The sequence below is a fragment of the Euleptes europaea genome, chromosome 5 (genome assembly GCF_029931775.1).
Source record: "Euleptes europaea isolate rEulEur1 chromosome 5, rEulEur1.hap1, whole genome shotgun sequence".
In the NCBI taxonomy this organism is placed as follows: domain Eukaryota; kingdom Metazoa; phylum Chordata; class Lepidosauria; order Squamata; family Sphaerodactylidae; genus Euleptes; species Euleptes europaea.
In genome coordinates this window covers 49,974,361-50,001,309 of record NC_079316.1, presented here as the reverse complement: position 1 = coordinate 50,001,309, position 26,949 = coordinate 49,974,361, and the positions used below count along the sequence as shown (strand labels likewise).

The 26,949-nt window shown below is 40.9% G+C and overlaps 1 protein-coding gene across 1 annotated transcript in view; it reads right to left on the bottom strand.

The window, feature by feature from the left end:
- The window catches only part of UGGT1 (UDP-glucose glycoprotein glucosyltransferase 1), a 56,970-nt gene that overhangs the window by 18,190 nt on the left and 11,831 nt on the right, over positions 1 to 26,949 (bottom strand). Inside the window, exons 12-28 of the mRNA XM_056849567.1 lie at positions 25,786 to 25,877; positions 25,523 to 25,673; positions 24,406 to 24,525; positions 23,595 to 23,680; positions 20,076 to 20,211; positions 18,531 to 18,662; positions 16,001 to 16,165; positions 15,449 to 15,569; positions 14,544 to 14,642; positions 11,328 to 11,351; positions 10,783 to 10,877; positions 8,934 to 9,140; positions 7,266 to 7,397; positions 4,547 to 4,677; positions 3,600 to 3,695; positions 3,154 to 3,256; positions 1,099 to 1,178 (exon numbers count right to left, since the gene is read on the bottom strand). Of these exons, the coding sequence (XP_056705545.1) occupies positions 1,099 to 1,178; positions 3,154 to 3,256; positions 3,600 to 3,695; positions 4,547 to 4,677; positions 7,266 to 7,397; positions 8,934 to 9,140; positions 10,783 to 10,877; positions 11,328 to 11,351; positions 14,544 to 14,642; positions 15,449 to 15,569; positions 16,001 to 16,165; positions 18,531 to 18,662; positions 20,076 to 20,211; positions 23,595 to 23,680; positions 24,406 to 24,525; positions 25,523 to 25,673; positions 25,786 to 25,877 (1,970 nt within the window). The remainder of the gene's footprint in view (positions 1 to 1,098; positions 1,179 to 3,153; positions 3,257 to 3,599; positions 3,696 to 4,546; positions 4,678 to 7,265; positions 7,398 to 8,933; positions 9,141 to 10,782; positions 10,878 to 11,327; positions 11,352 to 14,543; positions 14,643 to 15,448; positions 15,570 to 16,000; positions 16,166 to 18,530; positions 18,663 to 20,075; positions 20,212 to 23,594; positions 23,681 to 24,405; positions 24,526 to 25,522; positions 25,674 to 25,785; positions 25,878 to 26,949) is intronic.

Below are 26,949 nucleotides of genomic sequence, written 5' to 3'. Positions count from 1 at the left end.
ACAGAATTTTAGAAACATATTTTTCCCCTCATTAATCACTTCTTTAGTGGCATCAGAGGACTGAAGCAAAGCAGGAGATATACTGTTCACTAAGTACTAACAAAGTAGTTTGCTTTGGGTTTTTTTGGACCTTAAATCTTCAAGTTTTGAACCTATACAAGCCTCTTAGGTATTTGGTGTCAAATAACACACATGATGCCATAATGTACAGTATTTAGAGATCCTAGCTTGCTGACGTATTACCAGGTTGTGCCATTATTTTACTCATCATTCAATGAAATTTCAAACCTTAAGAATGATTTACCAGACTGGTATCATATTTTGTAAGCAATTCCACTAATTTCTTTTCATCTCTAATACAACTGCACCAGGTTGAAAACCTTGCAAATTTAAACATATATTAATAAAGGCATGGTGCTATGGGACCAGCATGGCAGATCACCCTTTACTACAAGTTTAGCAGTGCAAGAAATTGGGCACATGCATGAACATGCAATCCCCCTACCAGTGACCTGGGTGTGCCTGACAAGGCCTAAACTTCAGGCCAATTAACTGTTGCAATTTCTGCAAGCCTGCTTCTAAATTGCCTGAAGAGCTTACATGAACAATAAAGCGATAAAACATGATGGGTAGCTGTGTTTGTCTGTCTGTAGCAGTAGAAAAGAGCAAGAGTCCAGTAGCATCTTAAAGACTAATGCATTTTTGGCAGGGTATGAGCTTTCGTGAGTCACAGCTCGCTTCTTCAGATACCTGAAGATCAGTTATCTGAAGAAATGACAGTGACTCATGAAAGCTCATACCCTGCCAGAAATTTTGTTAGTCTTTAAGGTGCTACTGGACTCTTGCTCTTTCCTACTAAAAGACAAAATAAATTCTTAGATTTTATTGCACAAAGGCCAAAACCCTTCAGATGTGGAAGTCATATGCCAATCTGAGCTGAGACTAACACCACCTCCTTGGACTATTAGACCTGCCCATGCAAAAAGTCATCAATATACAAAGGAGCTTTGTGGCAGAAAACCATCACAAGACACATTCATAGCGTTTTTTTTAAATTAATGCTTTCTATCATATTCTGTAAACTGCACCAATTCTCACCTTTTCAAAGGCATGTCAGAGAGTTTGGACTGGCAATTCATGAAAACTACGAGGTTCATGTTTATCAGTTTGTTCAACACCTTTAAAAAAAGGGGGGCAATACACACAAAATTAATATTTACAACAGAACAGGTTTCTAGCAATCTTGTGCTTCTTTCTTAAGCCCATCTTTTTCTGTTAACTGACTAAAGCTGCAGTGCCCCCATCACATGTCCCACTGAGGTCATTTCAACATAATCTGGAGAGAAGGGAAAGATTACAAGGGGTTCTAGAACAGAGTCAAAATTAACTATCCAAAGAGGAGCAAGTAACCCCCGCCCCCAGAAAATATCAGCCTCTATACAATCATGCAGTTCAAACAATTTAATTTCCATGAATTCTTCCCTCCCACTGCAGACTCCTATATGGTGATGCTGAGGGCTCAGTGACCGCCCTACCCCCGGAACAACATTTCTGGAGGCTAAGGGGGCTACAACAAGAGGAGGAAATTGGCAGAAATTGCTGCTATTCCCTTAAGCAAATTTAAGCACCTAAGTCTCGGGAACTCTGTGGTTGGATACAAGACATTATCATGGATCCTCTTTCTGCCCCCCCACCCGCCCCAGCCACTTCAGAGGCCTGGAGAACACTTGAATGGTTTGGAATGTTGTGCAGGGCACAGTGGCAAAGGTTCAGGAAGTTCCAATTTAAAAATGGCTTCTCCCTCCCACTCCACCCTGAACTCTTCCCCTCATCTCCAATTTTTCCAATAGAAAAATTAAAATTTAGGGGAGCACTGGGGAAATAAGTGAAATACTTTTCAATACAATATTTTACCCACTCATAACATGCAAACAGATTTTTATGTAAGATTGTGTATACTACAGAGATACACAATATTTTCACAATTCATAAGCTTTAGCATGTGTGAAGATAATACACCATATGAGAGTTCAATTATTTCCAGTGTTACAAAGTTTAACTTGTTACCCAAATATGTTGCTAGTCTATTTGTGACTATGAGACTAATTCCGTCTCAACACTACACTTTCTTTTAGCTTACTACAAAATGTGTGTTTTCTGTTTTCAACTTTTATCTTTTCCCTACCTTTGAGGCAGCAAAATATAAGATGTATATACTAATGTAACACAAGTAGTAGAAAAGGGCAAGAGTCCAGTAGCACCTTAAAGACTAACAAAAATATTTTCTGGTAGGGTATGAGCTTTAATGTAACACAGGCAGCAACTGCCTCTTTCTCTAGTTATTGGTTCTATTCAAAGTTTTGCTTGAAGGCACTTATATTTGTCATAAACAGTATATTAAAGTGTAATATTTAGAATAAGTTATAAACAATTCATTTTGTCTTGTTAAAGCAGTAAAATGAATTTAGGTTTGATAAGGAAATAACATCATCCTAAACAGAGTTTGTAGCTCATCAACGTCAGTGGCCTTAGTGCTTAGGATGGCTCTGTAATTGGTGTATGTATTTCAGTGTTTCCACAAATTCCCCCCCCCCCCAAAAAAAAAACAAAATAGAGTTGACTCCCAATAGAGTCAACATTTCTGGAAATGTTAATCCCTAGCATGGAGGGCTGCAGTGAAAAGGAGACGGTGAGCTGGAAGAGAACCAAACATACCAACTAATGACGGCTTGAACAATTGGGTACTGCTATGTGTACAGAAGACAGCTCGACACATACAAAGAGGTCAGGGTCCCACAATTTATGTAGAATTCCCCCTTGAGCTGCAGCATCCCCTGCCATGTACCAAACTAGCCTCCCACCCAGTGCTCCAACCCCCAGGAGCTGCTTTTAAGATTCATCCCACAACCAGATTCATCCCACAACCAGAGCTCAATTTGCATTTCACTGGCTCCAATCCATTGCCTTTTGTATGCCAGTTTTATATGCTGCGAGATTTATTCCGCAACACTGTAGGCATCACACAGAGTCTGTATTCACCCTGCTACCCATCATAAAGAGGGCAGAGGAAGAATTAAACCTGTTAACTTCAGAAAATATCAGTTTGATTGTCCCTCGACTGCTTATCACTATGAAACAATAACGTATTCACACCATAAGTAATGGAGCCAGCCTTTGCGCATCTCTAGTAGCAGGGTCAACAACAGCCACAACATCAAAATATGTCTCCCCCTCCTTTGGTCTCAACTTAATTGCACTACTGTAAAAAAAAAAAAACAAAGATAGATTTTACAAACATACATACATATATATGGAAAACATTTTCACTTTACCCCCTGATGGAAAGGTAAGTAAAGGCCTTAATCAAGAATGCCATAAAATTACATGTTTATCAATGACTTCTTTAAATAAAGATTGAATTGTCATGGTACGGAGAGATATAACCCACTAATGATTGAATTTCTCTTCCCAGTAATTTGTTAGCATTGTTCACTCAGCCATCACAACTTAGTCAATATCTTTACTTGTAACAGCTGGTAGAGAGAAGTTATATGGTCCATATATGTCTAATGAATAACCAATTCCACTAGTTTTTTTACCTATGTCGGACTTCGAAGAAAAGGTTTTCCATCCTCGCCTCTCCTTTCGGCTGAGCAGACAGAAGAGCATCCACCTTCATAACAAGGTCACTTGCACTAAAATAAAAGAGAAGTTCCATCTGCTAAAACAATTCTTTTTCCAAATCACGTCATATCTGCACAGGAAGCTGCCTAATATGCAGTCAGAACAGGGTCAACGAGCTCAGTACTGTCTTATCTCCAGGATCTCAGGCATCTTAACTCCAGGACCACTCCATCCCGACGCGCAATATCCTTTAAATGGAGGTACCAGGGACTGGACATGCCAAGTACACAGTCTGCCACTGAGCCCCCCCCTCCCAAATACCCAAGGGGGCATTTGAAAAAGACATATCCTGGCAAACGAATTAAAAATCATTGCAAAAAGCAATCCACATAGATCCTAGACGTCTAAAGTGGGGCTCACAGAAAAAAAAGAACCAGCAAATTATGTTATATTCTAAATCAAAAAGAGTCCATAACAGAACATGCACTAGCTAATATCAAGAACTGAGCAAAAGGAAACAGGACTTCACTGTCAACATTATTTTCAAAGACTACTACATTTTTGCAAAATTCTATCTATGTTTAATTGGTAATGCAGCAAATTGAGCTACTTTTAGGAATACATATTCATCTACATCATTTAACGTTGCCACCATGGCCAAGAAAGGAACCAAAATGTCCTACCCAGGGCCTCTATAAAAGGGACAGGCAATGCATAATAAGTAAGACCTTCAATGCTCCTGCACCATATAGGCAAGGTCTTGCTCCATAAAGTATGCTCTAAGTTCACTACAGATTGCATAGTTTGCAAACAATATAAAAATAATTATCTCGAATCTATTCTATTCCTCTTGACCAACACCTATAGAAGCCAAATAAACAAATCCCACAGCCAAACTTTCCTGTAGCTTATTTTTACTTACAGATCTTCTTCCACTCCTAGCTCCTGAACATGGGATTTTATTTTCTGTCCAGAAGTCTTTAACATAATATTTTCTAACAAGTGGAAGTCATCCTGGTTAAACAGCTCACCATCTTCCAAAGGGCCAATAATCTAAAGTGGAAATGATACAGTGGAAATGAGGTCGTAAGCTAAGCAACTGCAGAAAAAAATCAAGGGCATCTGGCATTTATTAAGTCCTGTGGCATACCCAGGGCACCGCAACTCATATTATTGTTGAGAATTTGAACACATCAAGTGCCTTCAGCTGGATTCTAGAAACTCTAAAGAGTTGTACGTCTCCTAATTGTGCTATCAATTGTCACAGGGACATTTTGCCATTCTGCATCCACAGGAATTAAACTGGTAAGAAAAACCAGTTTCACTGTTGTCTTTTAAGGAGGGGAACGGGGAGAAGGATTTGGAGTTTCAATTTTATTTTGCTTTTAACTTAAAATGTTTTCAACTATTCTTGTAAGCCACCTTTGAACCATGAGGAAAGGCAGGATATAATGTTTTCATAAATAAATAAAACTGCAAACCAAATATTTGACTAATGCAACATATTCAATTAGAACAATGCATTTGGAGTGGCATTGTTTGCATCCATCAGATTCTGGATATTTTATTCATTTATTTTATTAAATTTGTACCCCGCCCTCACTCCCCAGCCAAAGCTGGGCTCAGGATGGCTAACAAAATATAAACCATACAAGTTCTGTTAAATACAATAAAACCAACCTGAGTAAAATTATAAACTATCCAAAAACTTTTAAACCAATAAATAACTAATAGATGGTCTCATATATTAAAACTGCTATGGTTCTCAAGCAGGCAGAGTCTCCAATTCCATCAAGGATATGACTGCAGTAGAGAAAGGGGGGGGGAGGCCAGCAGAGACATAAAACCAGAGCTGTCCTCAATCAGAAGGAAGAAATTCTCTGTTGGAATCAGAAACAGAAGTGCCTTAGTGCAACATCTTAAAAGGCTAGGCCACATTCCTTTACATTCATACTGTTCTATCCATGCTACAAGTAACCGTGCTCCTAACATCTATATCATTTTTACAGTTTTCAGATTCAAAAGGCTTCTAAAAGGCTCTTAATACCCAATGAAGGAACTTAATGGAACAGTTTGAAATCTTTAGAAGTAGTCCAGTAAGTCAATCAGCCATGTCTGGCCGCATTCATCTCCAGATGTCTTTAAGAAGGTAGAAGATGTGAATGGAATTTCAGTCTCTCATAATCCGGGGCTAAGATAGGGCTTTGACCTATTGGCCGGTAAGCAGCAGCTGCAGAGAACTGGAAGGGTTATTGGGAAGAAACGGTGACAGAGATGTGTATGAATGTGTCAGCAAGCTGGGTATGGCAAAGTTGGGTGCAGTGGCATTATGGCACTGGAAGAGAAAGCAATAGTATACTGCTGGGTACACACATTCCTGGATAGTGATGATAAAGCCTGAGAGGAGTGCTTGAACTGTGATCTCTTGAGCTTGGTGTTTTAACTTCATCTGACAGTTTTGGAACCATGTTTTGATTCTTTTACCACACAGGCTCGCAAGAAGCTTCCGGGCATGAGGTAAATGTAGGGTGCCTGCAGCAGGGACAGCTTCAGCACCTTGGACAGCTGCTGCTTGTTGCTGGTGCCGAGTGCTGCTCCTGGAAACTTCTTTTCAGCTCTTGCAGCTGCTCAGCCACTTGGTGTGGCTGAGACCTGAAGTGGCCATGCTGGTCTCAGAGCAATGGCTGTTGCACTCCCAGGCTTCTTGCTCGTAGGCACTTAATTTGGAATGGCTCCTGCTTGATTGCTCCCTGGCAGAGGCCCCTGAAGCCTCACCTAAGGCCGTCCTTGCACTGCTATGGGCCTGCCTTTCTGCCCCTGGTTGAGCCTCATGGGACAAGCCTTGCTTCTGGAGCAGGCACATGCGGCAGTGAAAGGGTGGCCGCCTACAAATCCACGGCTACCACTGCCAACCATTCTATTCTGCTTCAGTTCACTCTTCAGCCCTGCTCTGTGGCCAACATGCAGGAGACTCTGGTAGCTTCAAGGAGAGGGACTTTATTGCTTTCAACAGGGAGAGAACGCTCTTGAGAGTTGATTTAAATATGCACACTAGGAATGACAGGCATCCTGCCTTGTTGCATTCCATTGCCTCAGACACTGGTGGGAGGAAAATCTAATGGCCATGGAAATGTCTTTCACATACTCAGAAGTAGAATGCTATTGTGAAAGTCATCTTGAATGAAACAAACAAAAATGAAGGCATTCAGTAGTATTTTTTCTGGATGAACAATCTTCCTGGCTCTTTCGGAATATATTATCCAAAGCAGCCTGGACACTGCCCAATAAACTGTAATCTTAAACTCTAATTTAGATCTGAAGTACACAGCCCATTCAGTCTCATTTGTTTTTTCTGAGGCAAGACATTTGTGAACTGGGCAACTGTTCAATGCAGTTAGAGTGAAATTAGCCGCCGATTCCACCCAGAACAAAGATCCATACGATAACACTGATGATTTTCGGTTCCAACTATTAAGCCATAGGTAAAACCAAAGGATTACAGTATCATTCTGATTTCATCAGGACATGTACCAGTATAAAATTCTGAAGTGCTCTAAGCATGAGGAATGAGGTTAGACATGTAATTAAATATGCCTGAACGTGAGCAAGATCCTCTCTTATTTTGGACCTAGTTTGCTCACCCTTCCATTGTTGATCACTGCCCTCTGTCCTTTCTTCAGTTTAAGAACATCCCTGCTGTACATCGCATGAGAAAGAATAAAATCCACTTTAGGAGACTCAAAGGCATCTTTAAAGGTATCGATGTCCATACCCTAAGCAAGAGAAAAAATTATTTTCAATAAAAGTTAGTTGACAGACAACATACTATCTCTTCACAATTCTTTATGATCCTTCTTGGAGCTCATTGGTTTTCTTTTGGGATAAACAGATTTTATAGCTGAAAAGGTTAGGCAGACATCTTCACAAGGCCATCTAAAAAGTCTTTAAACCAACTGGTGGATGGGCAACTCATTCCTGCAGCCCCCCCCCCGAGCTGCATAGGAGCCAGCGTGTCCCCTACACCAGTGTCCCCTACACCACTTGTGCCGTGCAAACTGGCACAGATGCCAGCATAGGGTAACGTTCACTGGCCCTCCTGGGTGCCGGCGCTACTTCCCGCTAGTGTTTTCCCAGCATATCTTCCCGTGCCGGCGTCCACAGGGGCATTCCCGTGGGCAGAGCTGCCTTTAGGCAGATTTCTAAGCCCTCCTGGGCCGGAAATGTGCCATTTTGCAGGTGTTCAGTTACACCTGCAAAACTGAGGCACAGCTCTTTGGAACTCTATGGGGAGTTCCATGGACTTTTAAAAAAATTGTGCTCCCCCCCCCATTTTTGGCTTGCTGTGCTGGCAGTTGTGCTGCCTCTGGGCACCACCTAACCACTCCCCCCTTGGGGAGCTGTAAGCCTCTTTTATCCTGACATCAAAGAGAAAATGCTATTTTTTATATTCTAGCAATTCACGAAACTAATTATTCTGTAGGGATTACTGTATTCAATTGGTGGGTTTAATGAGAAACCCAGACAAATATGAAACACAGGTTCCATTAAGACTGGAGAGGTCCCAACCCCAGCTTTTCAACAGGGGCCAATATAGCCCACCCACTGCTGTAGTAGGAGGAGAGGGGAAAGGAGTCAGTGCAGAAAGGTTTCTCTATTTTTCTAAAAAAGTGGCTTAAATTTTAAGCAGCACAACCTCAAAGACAACTTTCAAGCCTCCTCCCTCCCACTGCAGCCTTTTGCATACTGAAATTGTACTCCCACTGGTCAATAATTGTCCTGGAACAGCATGAGGGGCCAAGTATGAGTCTCTCCTTCACAGAGATTCTGTTCCACTGGAGGAACTGCTGTTGTGCTGACAGAATGGCAGTTTAAGATCCAAGCCTATGATTGGCATTTCATTGGACACCAGTGAAAACAGCGGAGAACTTACTAGCAATAACTGGTTAAAAGGGGGTGACACGAACACCCAAACGTAAGATTTACAAGACCAACAAATCAAACTGTATGACTAGGCATATTCTTGCTGCTGAAATGTCCCAAGTTCTGACATGAAAGGCTAACAGGTGGAAGCTGGGACATATCCAATTTGGGACAGCAGAAGTGGAAAGGGCTAGAATTTGCCCTTTCTTCTTCCATTTCCACATTTTGCAAGTTGTAGACAGTGGAAACAGAAGTACAGCTCGGGCTTGTGAAATTCAGGAACCCCAGTTCTGCCCCTGCTGGAGTCAGATTCCCTACACATAAACCAGAAAAGATAATCAGAGAAGATATTCATCTGCCTCATAGTAGAATCAACATTGCACACTTACTCCAACAGCAAATTCAGTGATCTCAGCTCCAGCCTCCAGCTCCTTGGCATTTTCCTCTTTGGCCAATTTTGTGATGAAGTTTTTGGCAATGTTAGATGTTTGTGTCTGCAAGGCTGCCCATATGGCCCTGGCAATGACTGTATTCTCATTGGCTGGGTCTTCACTAGGGTTGTTAATCATGCCAATCCGAACATGGTTACTGGATTTCTGCACAACAATGAAATTTACATTCAAACAATTTTGTTCCCACGCAGCGCTGAAATTCAGCAAATGAAGATTAAAACAGCCAGGAGTTCAGCATTAAGATGCCACCATGTACACCTCCTGTCCTTTTCCAAGTACTATTTATCAGCATACCTTACAAGTACACGTGATCAGAAGAAATAATGATGTGGAAAGTCGCTATTAAAAAAAGGCTCAGTCATAATGGTGCAAAGCTGCTTTTTTCATCTTGTCCCAAAACATGACACAAGATTCATTCACGTGTCCCTGCCTTGTGATGGTGAGCCCTAAAATGAAAATGCACCTCTAAACTGATCAGCAAGAAGTACTTTCAGCAGTTGTTTGTTGAAGGTCTAATATTAACTGAAGGCTATTTTGCTATCAACCAACCACATTTTCATCTATGGCACACATAGGCGTCCCTCCTCACTATTTATCCTCACAACTCCATAAGGTAGTTACACTAACAGATAGTGAGAAGCCCACGTTAACCCAGTGAGCCTCTCCCCACTAGCACACTAGCCACTATACCAGCAGTTGTCAAACCATTCAGAAATGGTTTCTGTTAAACGTAATTTGAGCATTGCTTATTTATTATGAAACTTGAAATGATGTTTGAACTTCTCATTATTCAGTGACTTATTTCAACGTCATGCTTTCACAATCACCATGAAGACATGAATTTTCTTTACCAACAACCACCACCAAGTGATGAGATTTTAATAGGAAATTATGAGCTTTTGTGGGCTGCTGCTTCTGACACTAAAGCAGCATTTACATTCCACTGAGTTATAAAACAATAGTTCCTATAGGATTTTTTTTAAGGAGCAATAATAGTATAATCTCTTCATTGGGACCAATTAAAAAGTCACAAAACAATAAATAAGCTTTCAAGTTTACCAGACCTCTTTTTCCAGCAAAGTTAAAAGCATGATAAAAAGCTCCTACCTGCAGCCTGTGATAGACATAAGATAAATTGGACAAGGCTTACAGTTTACTCCTGTTTAAACCCAGTGATTTCAGTAAGCTTACACTGAAGTAACTCTCTGCATAGGACTGCATTGTCAATTAGCTTAAAAGGTAAAGGTCCCCTGTGCAAGCACCAGGTCATTCCTGACCCATGGGGTGACGTCACATCCCGACGTTTACTAGGCAGACTTTGTTTATGGGGTGGTTTGCCAGTGCCTTCCCCAGTCGTTTTCCCTTTACCCCCAGCAAGCTGGGTACTCATTTTGCTGACCTCGGAAGGATGGAAGGCTGAGTCCACCTTGAGCAGGCTACCTGAAACCAACTTCCGTTGGGATCAAACTCAGGTTGTGAGCAGAGCTTGGACTGCAGTACTGCAGCTTACCACTCTGCACCACGGGGCTCTTATGTCAATTAGCTTAGACAATGCCTTATGCAAAGAAAGAAACAGAAGGGGGGGCAGAAGGGAAATCTCAGGTTGCAACAAAACAAGTAGTAGTGCTTGTTGTGCAACTTTTAGTGACGAGTCCAAATAACTGTTGGATTTGTATTTTCGAAGAGAGAGACAGCCATTGCACAAAGCTAGCAAGTGGAGGAAGCTTAGTTCCCAGTATATGACAATAATGCTTCCCTGCCTTTTTAGTTAAACACTGCTACCTACCAGGTGTTTGATTGCATCATATAACAACTGCCTGCCAGATGGTTTGTCATAGTCTCCAATGATCCAGAAAGTCACTGGTCTAATAAAGGAATCATCTGTACAGGGGAAAATGACACCGTTATAGCAAAAACTGATCTTGATGTAATCAATGTACATTTCCATTTCATGCTAGGCACATGTGGTGTTTTTAAGAAATGTAAATGTAAGACAACATGCACAACCAAATGTCATTAGTATTATCAATGGAAATATGTTAGGTTTGGTACAGTACATGCTTGATTCTGTTTCAAATTTGGCCTCCTATTTTAGAATATTTAGAATATGGTGAAGAACCTGTAATAACTTAAGATTCCCCATTAGGATACTAATACTTTTTTGATAAAATACTATGATCAGCTTTTTTTTCCTATAGGAAACTATTTAAAAGACGTGCATTATGTTTTGTTTCTTACAGGTTCTAATCAATGTAAGACCTATATATGTAAGTACGCAAGTATATTAATGTAATAGCAGAAAGAAAAGGAAGATGCTTTTAAGCTCATTACCATAGATTTCCTTGGAGGACATCCCTGAACAGAAGTAAAACAGGAAAGAGTGGGGAAAATATCATTAGTTTAGATAAAATAGCCCGTGTAAGGATCCTTACTGATAGCAAAAACAAACAGAAAGTCTTGTAATACGTTAAAGATTAATATTTTTATTCTACCATAAACTTCCATGGACTAAAACTGACTTTGTCAGATGCACATAACAGCTCCTCACTAGAAAGACAGACATGCGAAAGGTACAAGAGGTATGGGGTATTATGTAAAAATTAAAATGTAATCAAAAGTACAGAAACCATGCAGAACAACAGTAACAATGCTGCTTTCTTCTTCTTAGTTTTGCTAAGCTGCTTAACTTCTCTAACAGCAGAGGAATCCCAGGTCCTTCTTAAAACCTTGAGAGATGTTATCAAACTTCTTAATCGATTCTAAGTTTCTCACTCGGAAGTACTTTTGATGGAGAACAGTGACTTTAGAACATAAACCGAATGTCCTGGGAAACTGAAATATACCCTGCTTAGATTAGCATTCCTCAGAATTTTATGAAATTTTATATCCATTCTAAATATCTGTGTTTGTCTTAAACAATTTTAAGGTTGACAACTGAAATTGTTAAATTCTTCAGCAGTCATTACATTTGTCTTCTTGATATTCAGTTGTAATCCTGCTTTGCACTTCCTCCTTTAATCTTTATCAGTAGTCATTTGAAGTCTTCACTACTTTATGCCAGTAATGTGGTGTCATCAGCATATCTCAAATTGTTAATGTTCCTTCCACCAATTCTAATTCCACCTTCATCTAAATCTAATGCCGCTTTCCTTATAATATATTCTGCATATAGATTGAACAGAATGGTAGATAATATACATCTTTGTCTGACATCTTTGCCATTCTGTTTCTCCATATTATGTCCTAACAGTGGCTTCTTGTCCAGAGTACAAGGTACACATCAGAACAATCCACATAGTCAAAAGGTTTGCTTTGATCTATAAAACACAAACTGATTTTCTTCTGAAATTATCTGGTGTGCTCCAGTAATGATTGTAGATTTGCAGTATGATCTCTAGTGCCCCTTCCTTTTATGAACCCAATTTGAACATCTGGTATTCCTTGTTCTGTGTATGTTAAGAGTCTCTGTAAAATTTTGAGGATCACTTTGCTTGTGTGGATAATTAATGCTATTGGTCCAATAGTCGCTGCAATATTTGATGTCTCCTTTTTTCAGAACTAGAATGTAGATCGAACATTTCCAGTGTGTTGTCGTATTATTGTTCAGATTTTGATGGACTAAGTTCCATAACTTGAAATAGCTCTATTGATATCCCATCTAAAACTAGCTCTATGATTGGGCCCAGAATGTAACAGGTAATTAGTGCAGCCTTTTAATGACACACATACTATGACTAACAGAAAAGACCTTGCTCTTTGGCTAAACTGTAAAATGGCTGGCTGAAGGTCTTAAAGGGCTAGGTGACAGCTGGGCCAGGTAAGCTGACAGAAAGGGCTTCATTCTTTCTCTATTCTGGTCAGTAACAATGGTTGGTTAGTAATAAAGTTGGAATTCAAGTAAGACTTAATTATAGGTAAGGTGAGCTGAAAGAAATTCATGAAGGTGAAATTGTTGGTATACCAATACCAAATAAAGGTATTGAAAATAGAAGGTGAAATTGCACAATTCCACAGCCCATTCCTGAGAATAATTATTTAGAGGATTGGAGCTTGTTACTTAGGCTGAACACAGTTTGCATAAGCTATTAGCATCTGACAATCTCTGATGAAAATCCAATCCAAAGGAAACACTTATAATAATGATAAAAGCGAAATCAATATAACTTACACACCCATACATATCTAACTGAAACAGCACTGAGTTTTCTGCAAATGTTCATCTAAATTTCTTGGCAAATATTGAACTATTACAAAAAACGTGTACTTTTTCAGGTTCAGTGCTAAGAAAATTGAAGACAGCACTGCCAAAGATAATGGTTTTACTATTTTGTTGTTGCTATTATTGTTTCAGCAGCAGCTGTAGTTGCACTTAGGTTTGAGTTTTTCCAAGTGCAGTTAACTATTTTATGCGTAGACACATACTGGCATTATTCTCTACATTGAAGGAGTGCAATCAGAAGTATAAATTAAACAAACTGCAGGAAGACCAAAGCTAATATTTCCCCCTGAACACAAAGAAACACTTGACCGTGGTTGGGTTTACATACGCAGCAGAATGAGACAACTTTATACCATATCACTGCCCAGTGAGCTAGATACAGACTTAGACATTGCCCAGTCCAGCCCCTAATACCAACAGTGGAAGTCAGCAACTCCACTGGGGAAGGGGAGATCGGCAACACTACACAACAAGGCAGCCAGAACTCCCTGATTGTTCTGGCTGCCCAACTACCTCCAAGATCATCATTACCAAGCCTCACTTATTATTGGAGACCCCAAAGGGCCTGCCAGGAGGTCACAGAAAGCTACAGGAGAACAAGACTCCAAAAGCTAATGCAGGCTCTTTAAGAGATGTTCTTCCCCCTAGGATGGTGGAGCCTGGCTGGATATTTCAATCAGTGGTAGCATTTAAGAGCTCAGACTGGCTCTGGGCAGTCAGTGAAACAAACTGTCAGCCACAATACAGATCTTTGGTTCTTGTAGGTTATCCGGGCTGTGTAACCGTGGTCTTGGAATTTTCTTTCCTGACGTTTCGCCAGCAACTGTGGCAGGCATCTTCAGAGTAGTAACACTGAAGGACAGTGTCTCTCAGTGTCAAGGGTGTAGGAAGAGTAATATATAGTCAGAAAGGGGTTGGGTTTGAGCTGAGTATTGTCCTGCAAAAGTATTGTCCTGTAAGTATCAAGATAATGTGCTAATGAGGGTATGGTATGTTAATATGGAACCATTGTATCCTGAAGTGATCTGTTCACGATCCTGACCGTGAAAGCCTTCGACAATACAGATCTAATTGCAGGTTAAATCTATAATGTTATTTTATCCTGCATACAATAAACCAAAGAATGTGATCAGACAGATTTGGCTGCATGTGAAGAAGCACACTCATGGGGGGAAAAATGACATGAAAGCAATAAAAACCTTTTCAAAAAATGAAGCAAAAGACCTTATTGTGCATTGCAACACAAAGTAACTCTTTAAAAAGTAGCGGGGTAAGCATTCACCAACATACAATGCACACAGAAAGGGGGGAATCTCTCTTAACTGTACCTTTCTTGGACAAGTAAGTCATACTGTTAGCTACAGCTGTTGTCTTGTCTTTGGAGTCTAAAATTGTAAATCTGGGGAAATCATCCACATAGAAATTATCTGAAAGAAAAATGAAAAACACAAACTGTTATTACAAATATCCGATTGTCCAGTAAGAATAGGAAAAGCATGACATTAAACACAGAGACATAAAGACCAGCACTATTATTTTAAATTTAGGAATTCACACAATTTTAACTAGATTATAACCAAAACAGCACACATTTTATGCACTAAATATCAATAAAACCAGACAGTCTCATACAGACACTGCTCACGTGTCTCCAAATGGTCTTCTCATCTATTTATTTTATACTTCAAAATATATCTACAGTTGTTTTGGCTACATTGTAAGAAGGGGGTGCTAAGCCCAAGGTATAATTGAGAGACAAACTGCAAGAGGACAATCTGCATTACAGCTGCATACAGCAAAGGGGAAAGGGGGGAAAGAATGGAACCACACACAGACCTGAAAAGACAGAAAAGAGTTGTTGCAGGGCCTATCTATGAATTTAAGCACAAGAGAAAACCCAAACTCTGCATCAAAGACACAAACATCTTTGCTCTTAGAGCATTATGTACAAAAGCTACATTATGTGGCTGATTGCACCTCAGAAGTTCTTTCAGAATATCTGCTCAAGGACATGATTAAGCAAAGACCAAAGAAGAGAGGCACAGACAAGGCAGACAGAAGGCAACAGAGCTGGGACTAGAAAGTCAGGAAGGATAAAACGTTGGGAAGGATCAAAAGCCATTCATGCAAAATATTGCACCTTGAATGAACAATGCCTAAAGGTTTTCACAGTAATCTTATTGTCAACTGGCAGGCTCTCATATGTAGCATTTCAATAGCAAATGTGCCTTACTAGTTGCAGTTAAATCCAGGTACTCTCTGTCAGCCATTAAGATTCTAGAGTTGATTCTTGGAACAACATTAGGCTGGTTCATGATATATTCAACCACATCTTGATCATTTGACAGTTCACCCTAAAAAACAAAACAGATATACAGCTTTAACAGCATGTGGGCTTTCCGAAGCACTGCTTTTGCAACAGCTGAGAAATTCAGAATCATATTGAATAGCAAGGCATTCCTGTAGCAAGTACTATCGTTTTAAAAATCAGGACACATTAGTATATTATACAATACCAAGGTTGAAAGCTACTTTATGTGCATGCCTTGGTATTGTTGACTTATTTCTTGGAACAGCAAATGCCCAACATGTACCACAAACTGCTTCTGAATCTCTGTTCCATTTCAAAAATTGCTTGCCATGTGGCACCGGGGGGGGGGGGGACGGGGACAACACTAGTTGCACAGTTGTGCAGAACTAGCTGTACAGCTCTTTGAACCCCAGCCCTAATATTTAAGCTTAGAAAAGTCCTTGTAAATCCCTGTTTACTGTTGGCATATCTTACCAGGTACACAGCCCTTTGGAAAAAGCTGGTGGTTTCCAGTATTTTATGCATGGTCACAGTTTCCAGTTCATCAGGATCTAGCTGTTCTTTCTGAAAGGGCATCCCATTAAAAAGCACTATCGGTAGGGGGCCCACACCAGTCTGCTTATAATAGCCGTGTCCTTCCTGAAATACAGATATGTGATTATTTCTTCCCTGCCTTTATTGTAACACACAGCACTGAAACGATTACTGCATAAGCAATGCCCCAAAGTCACTGCATCCTCACTAGATCTTGCACGTTCTTCATGCAGCATTATCTATCCTTAGAAACCAGTTGGGAATAAATGTCAGGCTTTAAAAGCTAGCTCTTTAGACATGAAACAAATTTTGCAAGGTTCATTTGAAGCGGTTCTCTCTCTGTACAAGAAGACAGCCTTTTTAAACTGAAGTGCATCACGACTGACATTCCAAACTCAAAAAAGACCTCAATGAGATAGCTTTGAATATAACACGTAGATGCAAAACAAGAACCTTCGACATTTCCTTTCACATTTGGCTACAAAATAAATACCAAACTAAAGAGTTGTTGCTGTCCAGCAATTTTATATGTCCACAATAGCCAAGTGGTCTGTGCCATGGGCCTCATCCCAATCCACCTGCTGCTGCTAAAACTGCTGCTATCATACTGCCCTTGTACAAATCTATGGTGAGACCACACTTGGAATACTGTGCACAGTTCTGGTCACCACTTCTGGTCACCACACAAAAAAAAGGATATTGCAGAGCTTGAGAAGGTGCAGAAAACAGCAACCAAAACGACTGGGGGCTAGAGCAACTGCCCTATGAAAAGTGGTTAAAACACTTAGGGCTGTTTAGCTTGGAAAGAAGGTGGTTAAGGGGAGACATGATAAAGGTCTATAAAATTATGCATGGTATGGAGTGGACAGGGAGCAGCTTTTCTCCCTCTCCCATAATACTAGAATGTGGGGTCCTCTGCTGAAGCTGGAGGGTGATTCAAAACAGATAAAAGGAAGTATTTCTTCACACAGCACACAGTTAAATTGTGGAACTCCCTGCCCCAGGATGTGGTAATGGCTGCCGACTTGGAAGGCTTTAAAAGGGGAGTGGACATGTTCATGGAGGAAAGGGGTATTCATGGCTACTAGTTAAAATGGATACTAGTCATGATGCAAACCTATTATCTCCAGGATCAGAGAAGCATGCCTATTATCTTAGGTGCGGTGGAACACAGGCAGGATGGTGCTGCTGCAGTCGTCTTGTTTGTGGGCTTCCTAGAGGCACCTGGTTGGCCACTGAGTGAACAGACTGCTGGACTTGATGGGCCTTGGTCTGATCCAGCATGGCTTTTCTTATGTTCACCTGCCCATCTCACCCCTTGATATCTTCTCACGTGGGCTCCGATGAAAAGGGAACGGGGATCTGGCTCACCCACCTCCTCGTCTCCCTTCCTGTATAGCAGGCAACTCCCTAACAGCTCTGCTCCCTGGCCCTTTAAACAGCAGCAACGCAGCTTGTACGTGCCCCACTGCAACTTTCCTCACACGAGGAGGAGAGCCCATATGCCTGGCAGTGCAGCTGGGCACCACACCCTGCCCTATGCGGATTTGCTACTGATTACTGAATTGCTACAGAATTGGGCAGCGGATTTTAAAAGGGCTGTTTGTCGCAACAGTTTCCTAGACATGTGCCACCCTCCCGCATGCCATGCAGAGATCACTGGTCAGAGTCAGGACCCATTCTGCCCTCCACCATCCAATCTCTGCCACATCCAACTGGACAGCGGTCTGGTCTCTACTCCTGTGCCAGCACAGCTCAAAGATTCACTGGTGTAGTTGAAGTGTACCAGATTAGCACTCCTTTTACACCAGCAGAGGCATCCACTGGTACAACACTTATGCCAGCAGGACCCTGCCCAGTGCAAGGGGGAAAGCAGATGGAATGGGGCAGATAAATCTTGGTAGTGGATAGAGGGAAACCCAGCTGTTCCCCCTGCGGGGCTGCCACAATTTTTTCCCTTCTGTGATTCCATGCCCTTCCAGAATGTATGACAAACAGAAGTGTTAATGTGGGCACTGTTCACTAATGATGAGATAGCTGCACCTCTTAAACAAGCACCCCCTCCCCACTCTGATCTGTCATCATGCTTTCAAAGGCACCTATGAAAATTTTAAGGTTGGCAACACCATTCGTCTGTGATATCGTCAGATTGCACTGCATGGTATTCCATAAAAAACCCATTATGGTTTCAGCTGTCACTGTTCCAATTACAATTAATTGGTGGGTTACCCCCCTCACCTGCTCCTCCACACAGCTGTTTTCATAAAGAAGAGGGAACAATGGGAGTACGGGTAAAGAATTCTCCACGAGAAAACTTCCCCCCCACACAATGTAACCCAGCAGAACCCAAAATCCAAACAGGAAAGTATCCTGGTCTGACCACCAACACAGTCAGTTGTTTAGCAGATATCTTACTATGAAAGTCAGAATGTATGAGAAGCGTGCTAACCTGTACACATGAACTCCTTACCTTTCGGTTTTGATCATAGGCACAATCAACTCCCAGGATGCTGCTTACTTCTACGTAGGGGTACTGCTTCTCAAGAACACTCACCACATGTTCCACTTGCAGTTTCTCCCCTGTACCTACTTTATTATATATCTGTGCAGTGGAGAGAGAAAAAAAGCTCGCATCATTACAACCACGATCTCCCTTTCCCTAGGATCACCGGCATAAACAGTTCTCCCAGTCTCTGTTGCTGCCTTTTCTGCATGGAGCTCACTTCTCTCCCAGATCGCCTGCATAGCGCCACTTCTCTCTCTTCTCTCAAACTCCAGGTCAGACTCTACCTCTTCCATGAAGCATTTGTTTTAAGACTTTAATCTCATCCCCAAGTGAAATGGAGCCTGAGAAACTCGGGGAGTGGCCTATTCTGTTTTTCCGTTAACTGCTTTAACAGCCCCCTCCCCTCATTATGGAGAGGCTGTTGCTCAGCAGTGCAGGAGATAAAATACGGCCTAGAACAATGGTGCAAAATAGGTAAAAAAATAAAATTACTCAGAATATAATTTCCCTACGCGTTTTGCCCAAGAGGCTTCTTCAGGGGCATCTGTAGTTATTACAGTAGTCCTTCAAACAAGCATATGATGGGAGTAATAATTTTTTTTAACTTACTTTGCACCATTGGCCTCAGACTTCTTTTTATATCTTGTCACTCGTGGGCCCTTTTATTTTTTGCTCAGTGGTACAGTACATGCTTTGCTTGAAGAATGTTCTAGATTCAGACTGTGGCATCACCAGTTAAAGAATCCTAGAAAAGGTTTTTCTCTTCCTGAGGCCTGGAAAAGTGCCACCACTCAGAGTAGACCATTCTAAACTAAATGAACAGATTGACTCAGTTCTAGGGCAGCTACATACTAGCACTGCATCCTTGCATACTAGCGTAAAGTGGTGGCCAACAGCCAGACCCGAGTCACATAACACAATATGCATAGGTGAATATATTAAATGTTAAAGTGGTAAGCAATTTGTATACATTCTAATAGTAGACTTTTCACTATAAGTTCTTTCAGCATCTGTAATTCCCAAAATGCTTACAGAAAGGAACACATAAAGCTCCCTTATACTGAATCAGACCCTTGGTCTATTGAAGTCAGTATTGTCTACTCAGACCGGCAGCGGCTCTCCAGGGTCTCAAGATGAGGTCTTTCAGATTACTTACTTGCCTAGTCCCTTTAACTGGAGATGCCGGGGACTGAACCTGGGACCTTCTGCATGCCAGGTAGATGCTCTACCCCTGAGCCACAGCCCCTACCCAAAGCAGAGCAAAGAGTCTCAGAGGCAGAATGAAAGCACTCCCAGTGATATGAGACAGCCTCTAATCACTTTTAAAAATCAACATCATAAAGAAGTTCAAAGTAAAGGCTACGACTTCAGTAATTAGACCCTACGGGAAAACATCACACTGCATACACATACACCATGAACAACGATTGCTCATAGAATAACAATTCCTCTAATGGCCCAGTACCACATACAAACATAACTGCATTGCTTTAGCAAAGGAATACTTACAGATATAACTGTCTGAAAGGCATAACTATTATCCACTTCTTGCGCAGCATAATTGTATGCTCGAAGAAGGGCAACTCCAGCATCCTGTAGCCCATCAACATCTTCTGAGTCATTAACCACAAAGACTAGGCCAATCCTATATAAAAAAGAAATCCACCATGCAGATTCAAATCTTTATCAAATATTCAAACAACATAAAATGATGCATGCCGGATCAGTCAGAAGTTCATCTAATCCAGCGTCCTGTTTTCTCTTTTTTTTAATAATTTTTTTATTATTTTCACAATTTTGTACTGATAGGTAACTTTTCAGCAACACATTCAGTTCAAATATAAAATAAAGAAAAATTTAACAGCGTCGTTGAAAAGCATTTCATCCATTAATAAAATGATATTAAAATAAAAGACTTCCCCCCCCAACTTCCTCCACCTTGCTATAAATTTATGTACTCTTTTGTATTGAAATTCTAATCCAAAAATATACATCAAACTTAAAACTAAATTAATTCTTTATTATCTAAATCATTACAGTTGTTACATATTGTTAATTTAATATATAGTAAAAAAAAAAATTTCCCCCAAAAATATTCCTTAAGCAAAAGGATTAGATCAATAGTAACAAAATTCACTAGTTATCATTTAATTTCTTATTTAACCCTCCGTATCTCTCTATCACCCATGAACTGCATGCTTCCTTTTAACTTTATTCTTGTTATGAGCTTTGGTTTTTCCAACACTTCTGTTATTTTTAGGATCCAGTCTTTTTTGTTTGTGTGTCAAGGCCAACTTCTTTCCCTCCTCTTGTTCTTGTTGTTGGTCAGGGTTAAGGTCAACTAGATCTTTTTCATGGTTTTCCAAAAAAAAAATTCACATCCTCCTGTGAAATGATAGTAAATTTGACCTTTTTGTAGGTAAAAATGAGTCCCTGTGGAAAGATCCAACAAAATCTTATTCCATTCTTCTTCAATGTCCCAGTAAAATCTTTGTAGATATTTCTCTTCATCAAATGTTGCGGAATATCCTTGAGGATTATAAGTGGGTTTCCTTTCACGGACAAAGGGTTGTCATAGAAAGTTTGCATAATATAATCTTTCATCCTGATGTCATAGAAGGAAATCATAATATCCCTGGCCTTTGTAGTAGGTAAAGGGATTCTAGTAGGTAAAGGAATTCTGTATATTTTATTTATTGCATAGTCCAGGTCTTGTTCATTTATCTGAATCAGGTCAGCCAATGATTTTATAATGGTGGTTCTGGAACCTCCCAATTCTTCTGGAAAATTACGAAGGTGAACATTTGATTGTCTTAGCTTCATCTCCATCATAGCCAGCTGGTCTGTAACAATTTCCTGTTGGGAGTGAATAGCTTGGATTTGTTTATCTTGATTTATCTGTTTATTTTTGATATCTTTCTGTTCTTCAACTGCCTTTTTAATTGATATGTCCATTTTCCCCATATCGGTTTTTATTGTAGAAAGTTGTGATTTCATGTTTTTAACATCACTAGTCAATATGTCCAATTTCTGGCAGAATTGGTTAGTGGTTTGAGTCAAGTTAGTCAATATGCTGGTTAACTGAGCCAGTTGCTGAAATACTTTCTCATATTGTTTAGTAAAGATATCAGTGTGTTTTAATAGCATTTCCTGTATATCCTTGTTGACCTTCTCCATATTTGTTTCTGAGATTAATTCCAAACAATCACCAGTATCAAAGGTGTGTTGTAAGTGTGCTTGCAGGAGCCAAGATCTGTGACAGTTTTCAATTCGTCAGTTTTATAGTCCCGGGGTTAAATGTCTGCAGATTCTTTTCTTCGTTGTAAAACAATTAGTGTGAAAGATTTATGGCACTCTAGCGTAGCTGTGAAAGGGGGAGTGAAAATAATGATGTTGTTTTCGCGGACCTTTCCTCGTCTCCTCTCGATAGATTCCAAGTAATAGGAATGCTTTAATTGATGCACAAGGGAGGTGCAAGTCTGATCCTACGAATTCCTGTGACGCTTGGTAGAGCAGTGAGAGTATTTCCTTGCTGTCTTCTGTTTCTCAAGACAAGTCTTTCAAGTAGAAACGTGGCAGAAAGAACGTCTTAGATCGGAAAGACGTCAGCTCCAAAGGAATTTATCCAGTTCACTCCCACCCCTTTTAACACCTCGGCGTCTGATTGGTAGCTAGAATGTCTTTCAAACGTCCCGTTTGTTTTGTCTAAGTAAAGATCAGATAGATAAGGCTCCTGCCGTTTAACTATAGTCTTTTTAAAACTTCAGAGTCACTTATATTCTAGGCGGAGAGGTGAGGATTGCAGTGATGATTATATCAATCTTTCAAGTCATCAAAATCAAGGTAAAACCAAAAGAGTTCTTGTGACTTACTCAGGTTTGGGATGTTGAGGGTTTCATTGCAATAAAGTTGTTCCTTGGTGTTGATAGATAAAGGAGGTTGAAGTCTCAAGCCAATAAGCCGTTCATGGCGATGGTAATCCTCTCAAATGCCCGTGGGACAACGTCCATATCTCCGGGAGGCTTATAAGCACTCTCAGAGGGTATGGGAGTCAAACCACCTTTCGTGGCTGCAGAGGAAATCCTGCTCCCCAGTTCCCTGATTAGAGCTGGGGTGGGGTGTTGATTTTCACCCCTATTTGAGCGTTTCTTGGGGTCTCTCAGGGAGGGAACTCCTGAGAGACATCTTGCTTCAAACCAGCACTGTACCAGAAGTCCAATCCAGCATCCTGTTTTCCACAGTGGCTAGAGGTGTACAGGAAGCACACAAGCAAGGTACAAAGACCAAAGCTTTCCCTTCTATTGCTGCTTTACCAGCAACTGGTGTTAACAGGAATACTGCCTCTGAATTTGGAGGTTCCATTTACCCACCATGGTTTAATAGCCACCAATGAGCCATTCCTGCAAAACACAAATCACTGACAGTGGAAATCTTTGGGCTTAAGTACATGACCAGGTGACTGTGAACATGACTAGGGACTGGTTAAAGGGATTGGTTATTGCAGGATCACCCTTCCCCTCTTGCTGTATATACTCTCCCCCCCTCTTGTGTGCAAATTTCTCCACCAGTCTACCAAAAGTAGATCGACAATGGTTAATATTAACCAGGGTTCACTTCTAACCAGAACCTGAAACCCACACCAAAGCCTTGCACCGTTTCTGGGTTCAGAGCAAATACTGGTTAGCACTAACCATGTTTAACATTGGCACAGAGCAGTTTAAAGACACAGTTCAGACTAACAGGACAATCTGTACAAAAAGAGGAGAGTGGAAGTGTGCAATCCCACACTGTTATCTCTTCACAAGCCTACTGGCTCTGCTTAAAAATGCAAGCAGTGCATAATGTCACAAGCACGTGTACCACATTCTAACCCCATATCCCTGGACCCCATGATACCATCGGGTCCCGCATACCAAATTGTTACTTTTTTAAGCATCATAAAGTAGTTTTAAACATTACTTAACTGCAAAAAAGGAAGTTAACTTCTTTGGTACTTAAAACTATACGCCCACACACACTCATAATTACCTCAGAGGTATGTGGTTACTAAGGAACATTTCGGCCAAACTGAGCAATTCTGCAGTGTTTTCATGGGATGGGTCCACTATGAGTACCTGCAGGTGAAAACAAAATAAGTGCCAGCATGAAATTTCTTCACTTTAGAACACACAGGGCAATGCTACATGACCTGAAGGATATTTGTCTGAACTGCAGCAAACAGACGCAGACAATGTAAACAGACTTGACTAACAGCGCAGAAAACCAAAATCAGTGACAATCCTAAGGTTTTTTTTTCCAGATACAGTTAGACACTTACCTGTCAAAGTCCACTGTACGTTTCTATATGTGGGACTATCACGGAAGAGCATTCAGAAGCTTGAGCGGTGGTAGAATAAGACGACCAGACCCCTCATGGTCAATGCCCTCAAGGGCAATCCTTATTAAAAGCACTGGCTTGAATTTATAAATCCTTATACAGCTCAAGCCTTATACGCTTCAGAACCCACCCTCTCCTCTGCGTTACTTCATGATTTCATACAAATTGAGAATGCCTTTTACTACAGGCCATCTATAAGTCAGGTGTTTTGTGAGGGAAGGGGGATGAGGAGAGGCACCCTCAATGATTGCCTCCTAATCAACACAATTCTGTCTTTCCCTGGAAATTCACCAAACTCTTTCAGAAGCATTGTGAAACCTTTTTATGCATTTGGGCTGCCTTTTAGCTGCCAGCATTGGGCTATCAAAATGAAGGCTTCAAGGTATATTTTTGTCTAGTCCCACTTTCAGCTAACCCCTGAAAGGCAAGCAACACTGCCAAGTGAGCAAACTTGTTACTTACAAAATTATGAAAGTTTTTCCTTATCTGTCTGATTACACCAGGAAAGGTAGGGCGCAGAAGCTCCTGGACGCTGGAAGGCCAAGAATTGTATTTGCTGTCAACTTCAAGATTATTGATCCACTAAAAAACAAACAAGAATAAATTTAAAACATTACACTGCTTAAGCTACCAGAACCTACAGCAAATTAAATAGGGGTTAACATTTCTCCAAACACTACACTTTGATTTTAGCAAAACAATGAGATACAATCCTACACTAAAGAAGTAGATTTATGTTCTGGCATTCTGTTCCTAACTTTCTTTTAGTCAGTCTCTTGTTGTGCACGTCTTGCTGATCTTGCCATTTTAGACTTCACTAAAGAGGCTGACAATAAATAAAGAAGAAATGATCCTGAAGTTAATGATGAGAGCAGCCCAATCATATCAAGCACCGCGGCATTCCATGAAAAGGCAAACAGGATACGACTAGACCGTTCTGTCTCTGCTTGCCTGATCCAACAGGGAAATCCCCCCTGCTATAGCGGTGCAATATTAGTAAGCCAGAAAGTCCCTCTTTGGGTCGCAGGACAGGATGCAGATGGACAGCATTTGCCCCAGGACTAACACTGATTGCTTTGGCTGCTTTGACCACAGTGGGCGGGGCCGGACTGCATACTGGAGCAAGGGAGTGAGTTGCCCCCTGGCACCAAGTACTGGACAACCTCAAGCACCATACTGTGTTCTGCCCCCTGCTTAGCTCAGTGTATGGCTCGGCTTGAGGGAAATTACAACTTTGTTCCTCTAGCAGAACATAACCACTAATCAGCTTTGTTTTACGGTCCCATTATTTCTCAATCATTATCTGGAATTCCACCTATGATTCAAGCAATATAGCACCCAACATACAGACTTCCTTTCATAAAGATTTCTAGTATCCCATTATCTCTTACTGTATGTTTGCAGATCCTCTGCTAAACTGGCAGTTCTTCGGGGCAGGACTTCAACCTTAGGCTAGTTCCTCTTCTGTATCTATACATCTAAGATGCTTTTATAACACACTGAATTCTGATGGCTCAGATTCAAAAAGGGCTGTTTGATGGCATCGCCATCAGCTTGCATCACTAGCACCCATACTCACACAAACAGCAGGACTCCTGATATCTACAGCATAGTCAGAGTCTGATGGTTGGATGTTTAGCTTTAGCACATTGTGCATGGAATGACCTACGATTCCTAAGCTGTGCAGCCCTTCCATAACACGAGCTTCATTCCGCAGCACATCAAACAAACTAGAGAGAGCACAGACCAGACAGATACTTTAAACTAACAGCTACAGATTTGCTCTAGCATTTTAAAAATGTCATTGAACATAAGCAAGAAGCATATGTTGGGAGCTCGTACCTAAATATATCCTGTGTGTCTAGATCTATGTGAAGTCCATTAATGAACAGGGCGGAATCTCCAGGTTGTAATCCTAATGTCCCTTTGAAGAACTAGAAAAAAAGAGCAACACAGTCATTAGCTAAAAAATCAAAAATAGCTCACTTATGTGAGACTTCAGGAGCACACAAGTTTGTACTGAACCTTTCACTGACTTGTATTTGAAAGCTAACTTTAAATTTCACAACTCACAAGTATTCTGAGATGTCAGTGCCTGTATCATAAATGTTAATATTTCATGTTTGGTTGAGAAAGGGAGGTCGGACTTAACATGAAGCTCTTTTCCACTGAGTTGTCAGGAAAGCAGGTGGGAAAGGGCTGATTCTTCCACTGTTTCAGAAGGTCAACCAAGCTTGCATCCCTGACTGGATAAGAGAACCCAACCAGTTCTGGGGGATCATTTCAGCAGTTAAAACTAACTGCAGGAAAGTATGTGGAAACAGGCAGATTTCTACGATGAAAAACACTTGAAAAGTCATATTGGAATGAGAACATTATAAACAAGAAAATAAGAGTGGGAAGCCCTTGGTCTCAAGTGCTAGGGACAGCAAGCCCCTCATTATATGGTATCTGACCACCACTTGCTACTCTCCTACCAAACAAACAAAAAGGAACTTCACAGTAAATCCAACTTGCCTTTCCCTTTTAGTGGTAGCAAAACAAGCAACAAAGGAACACACTACAGCTGCTCAAAATCCCAGAGTAGAGACTGAACAGACCACCCTGCAGCGGCGAATCTGCAGCAAGACTTGTCTTCCGAAGGCATCCACAGAGGTGATGGTGTTCATCTTGCGATGCCTGATGGAGTCAGAGTGGCCAAACTTGCTGCTTTCAAAAATCCTTGATCAGGGCATCAGAGTAGAGAACTGCAGAGACAGCCACCCTCCTGAGCTGCGGAGCAGTGGTGCCATTTAGAACTACAGTTTAGAATCCACCTACTACTAACACTGGCTTTCAAGACACTGTAACACTGATCTCCCTGACAGTGGAAGACAAATTCCAATTTTCTGATAACCTTCTGTCCAGAGACAGCAGAGCCCTGCACATTAGTAGGTATCAGTTTCTGAAACTGATATACTGTCATTTCCAAAAATCAGCTCTCAGTCGTATGTGTAACGCAAATTT